The sequence below is a fragment of the Vigna unguiculata genome, chromosome 4 (genome assembly GCF_004118075.2).
Source record: "Vigna unguiculata cultivar IT97K-499-35 chromosome 4, ASM411807v1, whole genome shotgun sequence".
Classification (NCBI taxonomy): domain Eukaryota; kingdom Viridiplantae; phylum Streptophyta; class Magnoliopsida; order Fabales; family Fabaceae; genus Vigna; species Vigna unguiculata.
In genome coordinates this window covers 31,491,717-31,500,470 of record NC_040282.1, presented here as the reverse complement: position 1 = coordinate 31,500,470, position 8,754 = coordinate 31,491,717, and the positions used below count along the sequence as shown (strand labels likewise).

Here is an 8,754-nt window from a genome sequence, read left to right as displayed (position 1 = left end):
CTCGCCTAAGCGAGGCCGCGAGGAAACTTGAGCGCTTTTGAGCGCGATATCTCGCCCAGGCGAGAAGTATTGGTGTTTTGAGCGACTCTGTCTCGCTCAGGCGAGAGACATTCGCCTGAGCGAGGTCGCGATGTGAAATGACATGGTTAAGTGGTTCCTCGTTTAGGCGAGGGGAAGGCGTTGCTTTGAGCGATGGTGCAACTCGCCCAGGCGAGGGAATCTCGCCTAAGTGAGATAACGTGTAATGGTGGTTGTTTAAAGCTCGCCCAGGCGAGGCGAACTAGCCGAAGCGAAGCATAGGGCTTAGCTTGGGCGATGGGTTCCTAGTCTAAGTGAGTTTATGTGAACTATTGTATTTCTATGTGTTTGTAAGTGTGTTTTGGTTGTTTACCATAAGGATAGATTGTATATGCATGTGGTGTGATGTTTGGGCTTGAAGGACTAAGTCCAATAGGGGTCTGGGATGTGCTCGGTGATTGGACACATGATGGGCATGGAACTGGTTGAGTTCTCGTCGGCTACCAATGGACGAGGAGTCCTTGGTATGGTGATTGCATGTGTCGGGCGCACGATGGGCAAGGAACTGTAATGTTCCCGTCGGCTACTATTAGGCGAGGAGTCCATAGTATGGTGATTGCGTGTGTGCCAGGGTCCAAGTTAGGAGACTTGGATGTTTATACTACAGATGAGGAGTCTGTAGGGTAGGACTATGAGCGGGATAGGCTCATAGGGTTGGACCACGAATGAGTCAGTTTCGTGGGAGCATAGGGAAGTCCCAAGACCTAGTTCATGCATATGACTCATGAAGGACTATGAGGTCATGGTTGGATGATTATGAAATATGAAATTAGTTATGTTATTTTGGGTTGGGAAACATATTTATACTCATGTTTCTTTATATATATGTTGTGCATAGCTCACCCTTTTTGTGTGTGTGTGGCGATGATCGGGTAACTTGTTATCCAGGAGCAGATGATTTGACAGGTGGGCCAAGAGATGCTTAGACTCGGAGCGAGGGCTAGCATGGGATATTATGTAGATACATATGTATTATGTTTATTATTTTATTGTTGTGAAGATTATGTAAACTTGGCAGGAGCCATTAACTTTATTTTAGTTTTATGAATTATGGACTCCTGGTTTTTATAACTCGTATATTTAAAGTTTTAAATTTCCCGTATTTTTGGGAAATGAGGTATTATTAAATGTAGTGCGATTATTTTACTTTGATTTATTTTATTAAATTCGTAATATCCTGACGGGATGTTACACCGGGCTTGCACATGGCCCATTAAGCACAACACAGTGATAATAACAAATGATTGTGGGGATGTCTTATGATTGATAAACCGCTAACGCATATCAAGTGTTTTTGGTTCATATAGCTTGCTATACCAACTAAACCATGTGTTAAGTTTATCAATCTAGGACTAGTTCATATAAGTTGTTATACCAACTTTGATGTATTACTTCTTATATGAAACCCAAGATTTTCTTTCATTCTTTCTATCTAATTCATACCATTTTGCAATATGTGGGGGATTGTTGTAAAAACAAATTTTAATTTTTATTGCAAATGTATGAAAGTCGTGACAACAGTTTCAATTTGGCCATTATTGTTATAGCTATTTTGATTTGGTATTTATAGTGTTTTGACTGTTTATGGCTATTACAAATCTCCAACTGGGCGATGGAAATTTAGCCCATTTCAAACCACCTCTCTCCATCTATAAATATGTGTCTTGTGCTTCATCTAAAAACACACTTATCATATTTTTACTCTTCTTTCTTCAAGCTCTCTTCTCTCTCTCCTCTTATTCTCTTTTATTATCCTAGGTTACTTACACTTTAAAGATTATTTTCTTGCTAGTTTTGAGATGTTTGGAAAATCCGAGAAGTTTGTCTTGTATCTTGGGGGAGTTTTGCAACACATCGTGGATAAGTGTTGACAAAAAGAAGGAAGCCTAGTGATTTTGAATGATGATCTAGTAAGAATGAAGACAAAATGTTAAAATGTTTAAAGTTATCTTGTAAAATAAAATAAGTGTGTTGTATAATAGTTTTACTTAAACTTAGAATCAGCAACATAATCTTCGTCTCTCTAAGGTTTCTCATTTTTGGAAAAACTGCAGTGATAATCGATTATCACTAATGATAATCGATTATCTATGCAAAACTTTTATTTTTCGAAATCCTACTAGAATAATCGATTATTTCCCAGAATAATCGATTATCATGTTCAAAATTTGTTTTTAGACAATAATCGATTATCTTTGGTAGTTGGAACATGACGTTTTAGTTTTTAACCTAATTTTCGAAAACCCTGTTTAAGGAACTGCAGTTCAACTTCGAAAAAACATTTTTGAGAAGCTAGAGTGCTAGTGTTGTGACTGCAAAGAAAGTTCTCTGAGTGTTCTCAAAAGAGCTTTGAAAAATCTAGTGTGGGTAGAGCGATAACTTTTCCTAAGAGGGCTTCTAGGAGATTGAGTGTTATTGTTGTTGCTAGGAAAGCTAGGTCAAGTTCTATGTGTGATTCAGAGAAAGGTTGTTCATCTCTTATGGCTTCAAAAAAGGTGTTTTCTTTCCCTATTCTCTTGTTATCTAATTGTAAATCTGATATTTGTTCGTGATTGAGTTAATCTCTTTATTTGAAGAGATTAACAACTAAACGTAGGATCTTTTGATCTGAACCAATATAAATATCTGTGTCAATTCTTCTTCTCTATCTCTTTATTTTATCTACTATTGCTTTTAAAGGAATTGATATTTAAATTAATCGGTAAAATTTCAAAAAAAATTTAAAGTATTAATTTTAATACTAAAAACCAATTCACCTTCTCTTGATTTTTGTCCAAACGCGAAACATTCTGCTGCGCGAAACCAACAACAAGTTTTTAAGAAATGTGAAGTGATTTTTAGTTAGTAATTTTTCAGCTTTGTTGTGGAAGTGGTGTATATAGTATAAAAAAAACATTTTTCTATAATATAGCGTTTTATTGAAAAAGTATGTGCAAAATGATTATGTGTGAACAGTGGTGTTAAATTGGTGTTAAAGTAGTGTTTTGTTGTATAAATTGACTTGGAAAGATTTCAGAATAAGGAATTATTATATGAAGCATGAATCAATGCATTAGATGAATCAGAAAGCAGTTGCTGAGTTATGAAAAAGGTGATTTAATTGCCGAAGGTTCATCGTAATCCTCAAAAGTTTCACCATATCAGGTTCCTTCCTCCAATTTACTCTATTTGGTTCCAATGAATAGAATTTTTTTTGCACTAATTGTTTTACTGAAAAAGTAAGTGTGAAAAGGTTTTTATTTATGAAAAGTGGTGTCAAAAGTAGTTTTTTGTTTATGTAAATAAATTGACTTGGAAAGACTTCAGCATAAGGAATTGTTATATAAAGCATGGATCAATGCATAAGATGAATCATAAAGGGTAGCTGATTTGTGGAAAAGGTGATTTAATTGCTGAAGATTCATCAGATTCCTCAACAGTTTCACCATACCAGGTTTCTTCTCCTCCTATTTGCTCTATTTGGGTCCAATCCTTTTCGATTTCATCCATGAATAGATTTCTTTTGCACTAATTAATTTTAGCTGGAGATGTTGAACATGTACTAACTTTTTGGTTCAAGTATACGTTGAATTCAGAATTTTTTTCAAGTTGATTTCTTCATGTTGTATATATTTCTGCTTTAGTATCAAATGAATTAACCTCAACCTTGGAACCAAATTTTATTATTGAAAAATTAATCATACTCCAATTAGTTTTTACCAGCTTTATCCGTATTGTATGTTGCACAGTGCGTCATTGATGATTATTTTATTAAATAGTGGGATATTTTCTATTTTTTCATATTAATGTAAAAGATGTGTTGCATCATGCTTTTTGGACCTTTTCTATAACGATATATAAAGAAGATTCATTTTTTTTTATTCATAATTTAAAATATCAATTTTACTCTTTAAAATATAATTATTTATTAAATTTTTGAAAATTGACTGTTATTTTTATAAACTTTTTTATATAATCGTTTATATCTATTCTTCTCTTTTTCTCTATTTATCAACAGTTATTCTCTCATCTTTTATGATATATTTGACTTTATTTTTAATAAATATAATTTTATTTTATATATTAACTTAATAACATTACATTAACATCACATTCTAATATAATATTACGTATATTTAAAATATGCGTATACACAGGCACAATGTGTATTTGTTATTGTTTGGAAAATTCCTGCTGAAATGAATTATATACATTTTCGAAATTTTATTTTCTGAAGATGCATTTAAGAAAATTTATTCTAAAGTAAATCTCATGCATTCCAAAAATTTCTATAAAATCATATTTCAGAAATCTGATTCCGAAAAATTTATTTTAGAAATATCATTTCAAAATTCTCGTTTTGAAAATTCTGAAAAACTAGTTTTGAAAAGTTTTTGAAATTAATATATAATCTAAAATTCATTTCTATGATGGGTAAAGTGGTCATTGGAAAATTTGAAGAGGTTCAGTGGGGATGGAATTATGGGGATGATGGAGGAAGTAAAAGCACAATGTCATTTACTAAATAGTCCATTGGTGAACAGTAATTTATTATATAAATTGACTTGGAAAGACTTCAGCATAAACAATTATTATATAAAGCATGGGTCATGCATCATCAGATTCAGATGAACCCAAACAAGTCGCGGAACGATGGAATGGCTACTTCAAATGTAAAAGATTCATCAATAGTGCCTTCATCACAGGTCTTTTTCCTCATTTTTTTCTCTATTTCGTTCCAATGTTCTTCCTTTCATCCATGAAAATATTTTTTTTTTTACCTAATTATCTACTTTACGGACATTGTTTATCGGCGTTTTTTACTTACTCGACCTATTTATAATATTGTTATTATTTCTATTATTGATAGATTCAAAATTGGCCAATAAATATGAACCTGTTAAAATATTATTCATTGGTCTAAAAATAATATAAGAAATCAGTCCACTTCGGAGACTTATCGAACAAATCTGGTAAGAGCAATGATATTTTTAACAAATGGTGAGAAATTTTCTCATTTCTGCTTGTTAATGTAAAAAATGTTTTATATCAATTTAGAAAATATCTTTTATATATATATATATATATATTATGTTTAAGAATGATTATTAAAAATATGTGTTTATAAATTATAATTACTAATTACTCCAGCTTTAAAAATGATATTCAAAAACCCAAAATCCGAAATCCGAATATTTGAGTAAGTTATTATATAATTTTTCATGTTTCAGCATGGTAACCAAATGGAAGGACAACCGAATAATTTAGAGAATGAATTGACTAAGATGCTTCAAAATGTGCCTCTTCCAAACATTCAAAATGTGGATGAGCAATGCATTTATAGGGTACCGCCAAATACTCGTAAGCGTTATCCCGTATCATACATACCTCGTATAGTTGGCATTGGTCCTTACCATCGCAAAGGTTCTTACCATCGCAAAGAATCTGACCATCTCAACCATCTCAAAGTTTCTTACCATCCCGAAGACGCAGAGAATCGGCTTAAATTGAAATATGTGCAGGCATTCCTATCTCGAACAAAGCTATCTGTGGGAGAATTGGTTGGAAAAATTGAACACATGCGCACAAACATAGAAAGTATTCGAAGTTGTTATGCGCAGACTTTTGAATATAAAGATGATGTGTTTTTTAGGATAATTTTAGTTGATGCTCTCTTCATAATTGAGCTCTTCCTAAGATGGCACGAAGACACGGAAGAAAAGAAAAAAGACGATACAAAGTCAGAAGGCCATACGAAGTCAAAAGACCATACAGTGTTAAAACCATGGAAGCGTCAGCTGATTAGGCATGACTTGGTGCTACTGGAAAATCAACTTCCATTCTCTGTTCTTCAACAACTTTACGACAATTGTGTCCCCAATATCAAGAAACCAGTCCACCATGCCACCGGTGAACCAGTTCCCGATACCGTCGATGAACCACTTCCAGGTACCCCCTGCTTTTTTAAGATATGTGTCAACTGTATATGCACTGGTACGAATTGTTTCAACCGTATACCCACTCCTTCGAATGGAACACCGGCTGCTACGAATCAAATAATCTCCTTTCTTCAGCTTTCTTTCAACTGTCTTCATAGCACAAGTTTTCAAACCGAGTGTCCAAGAGAGACTCCACGACACTTCACTGATTTGTTAAGATCTTCAATAATATCATCATCAACGATTGATATTCAAAACCCCATAAAAGGCCAAAAAGATGTTAATCATGTATACACCGCAAGCCAGCTGATGGAGGCAGGTCTTAAGTTCAAGGTCAGTCCAAATAAAAGCTTTCTTGACTTGACATATATAGATGGAGTGTTGAGCATGCCAGTCTTGAATATAAATGGCAGTACAGAAATTTTTTTCAGGAATATGATGGCATATGAATATTACCACCATTCGGCTACAAAAGTCCTTATTCAGTATGTAACCATCCTAAATTTTCTTATCCATACTGAAAAAGATGTCAACATACTTATTGACAACAAAATTATTTTAAATTGGACTGGTGATGCTAAGACGGTGGTTACAATAATTAATCATCTGAACTCAAGTTTTAGTATGCCAGACTTCATTCCACATTATTTCTCCATCTGCAATAGCTTAAATAAATTCTATGAAAATCCATGCAACAAGCTCAAGGCTAGCCTCAGACAAGGCTACTTCAACACTCCTTGGAAAAAGTTATCTACTTGTACTGCAGTTCTTCTAGTTTTCCTGGCGTTAGCTCAGACCACATTTTCAGCCATCTCACTAGCAAAGAAATTATGACAATTTCAATACTTAAACAATGCTGTGGAACAAGTCAAACTCATAAAATTGTTAATGTGAAGGTAATTGAAGAGAGGATTCATTAAATAAGCAACAAGGAAGTCAGTTGGTGAAGAAAGTATTTGATGTTTGTATTTGAGTGTCTCGGTGTAAGGAAAACTTTGTGATGTGATTTACTGTGTTGTTGCTTTTCATTCATTGAAGATTCAGCTTGTTTTCTGTTTTCTCTATTTGGATTTCAGTGTGATTGTGGTGTTATTTACTCTGATGTTGCTTTTCTTTAAATGAAGATTCAACTTGTTTCTGTTTTTCCTATTTTGATATTAACTTTAACTACGTACTTTTTATTCACAACTAACTTTGTTGCGAGCTTTTAGATTAATAAAACTATTTCAAACTTTAAATAATCTCTGCTTTTAACACAAGTATTTAAATATTATATATCATGTATTTTTACAAGAGGACGGATACATTTTTTGTTCCGAAAGGATCAATATACCATTTAAGATCAATAAACTTGTATTGATTCATCTTATTATAGCAAAATGTAAGAACTAACAACTAAAATAAAATATGTAAAGAGAAATCAACGAACAATAAATTAATCAAATATTCGCTCTATGTTTTATTATTTTTCCAATAAGTTATGGTAGGGTTGAATTCATATAAACTTTTCTATATAACCGACTTGATCATATATGTTAGGTTTTGATTGGTGTGAACCTTTGTTACGTATACGCTTCCTTCCTCTAATACTTTTTGAACAAAGTGGTAATGTATGTTTGTGTACTTTATCCTAGAATAAAAGGCACAATGAATGTCATAATACAACAATTTTCTACTGCTTATGTCTGATTTCCTTTGTCAACAATATGGGCAGAGCTACAATATCTTTGAAACTTGGATAACCAAATTATTTCCCCTCCTATAATTGTGAACACATAGCTAATAGTAGATTTTTCTTTATTTACTTTTTTTTATCAAAGATCACTTACAAAATGTGAATCAACATATCCTATGATACTAATTTGGAACCTCCAAAATATAATGTAACATTTGAGCTTCTTTGTGCAATGTATAGTATTGTGTAAATCATGGCATATATAAGGTTTTCCACGCATATAGTACTTCAGACATTTTAATCCTTACTTCCATGTTATAACTCGTATTTGAGGATAACTTTTAGTTCAAAGAAAATGGGGTAAAAATTTGTTTATATTCTTGCATGTTGAAACATTGTAAGACCTTTAGTAAGTAATTCTTTTGAGAAATTCAAATTCTTTCATCTTTTTTGTTTCACTAAATATGCACTCGTCAAATCTCGTTTGTTGGTTCCAAGCCCTTCATATCAAGCTCCCTAGAATTGCACGTTGAACTCTAGATTTAAGCTTTGTTGGGGCCTATCACTAACATGTTATCCACATACAACGGTTGACAAACAAGTCTCACAATAAAGCACCTCGTATATTATAACTTGTTGTATTTAGTAATGAGTAGTACATGGTCATTTTATAGGCTCATAGAAATAACCTTTCAACTACATCCAACACTCCAAAAAGAACTCTAGTGCATGCCACAATCATTACTAGATGCACTCCTGACCTTTGCACTTTCCTAAGACACTTCTACTCTCTTCTTTCTTCTTCGTTGTTCATGCACTTCAAGAGACTCGGTAAGCTCTTCCACCAATAGTATTGTCAAGTCCTTGGACTCCTCTATTGTGCAAGCAAACGATATTCTCAAAGTTGTTGGTTAACGACCTTAAGATTTTTCTCCACCACTTGGCAAGTGGACAGTGTATCTCCATTCCTTTCGAGTTGATTCACCACGGTCTCAACACGAGAGACGTACTCGGCAACCCGTTCGGCTTCCTTCATCCTCATGCTTTCAAGCTCACCTTTAAGAGTTTGAAGCTCAACTTGCT

At 33.4% G+C, this 8,754-nt stretch overlaps 1 protein-coding gene across 1 annotated transcript; it reads left to right on the top strand.

The window, feature by feature from the left end:
• The first annotated feature begins 3,405 nt into the window (after nucleotides 1–3,405).
• On the top strand, nucleotides 3,406–7,145 carry LOC114181453. Its single transcript, XM_028067917.1, has 3 exons — nucleotides 3,406–3,511; nucleotides 4,680–4,763; nucleotides 5,289–7,145. Exons 2-3 carry the CDS (start codon nucleotides 4,686–4,688, stop codon nucleotides 6,828–6,830), a joined length of 1,620 nt encoding a protein of 539 aa, XP_027923718.1. The 5' UTR covers nucleotides 3,406–3,511; nucleotides 4,680–4,685; the 3' UTR covers nucleotides 6,831–7,145.
• Nucleotides 7,146–8,754: the final 1,609 nt, after the last annotated feature.

Bases quoted from the DNA above. Each gene is read 5' to 3' on its own strand.
- LOC114181453 (XM_028067917.1), top strand. From the start codon at position 4,686: ATGAACCCAAACAAGTCGCGGAACGATGGAATGGCTACTTCAAATGTA. The intron at 4,764-5,288 runs GTCTTTTTCCTC...TTCATGTTTCAG, and splicing joins CAATAGTGCCTTCATCACAG to CATGGTAACCAAATGGAAGG.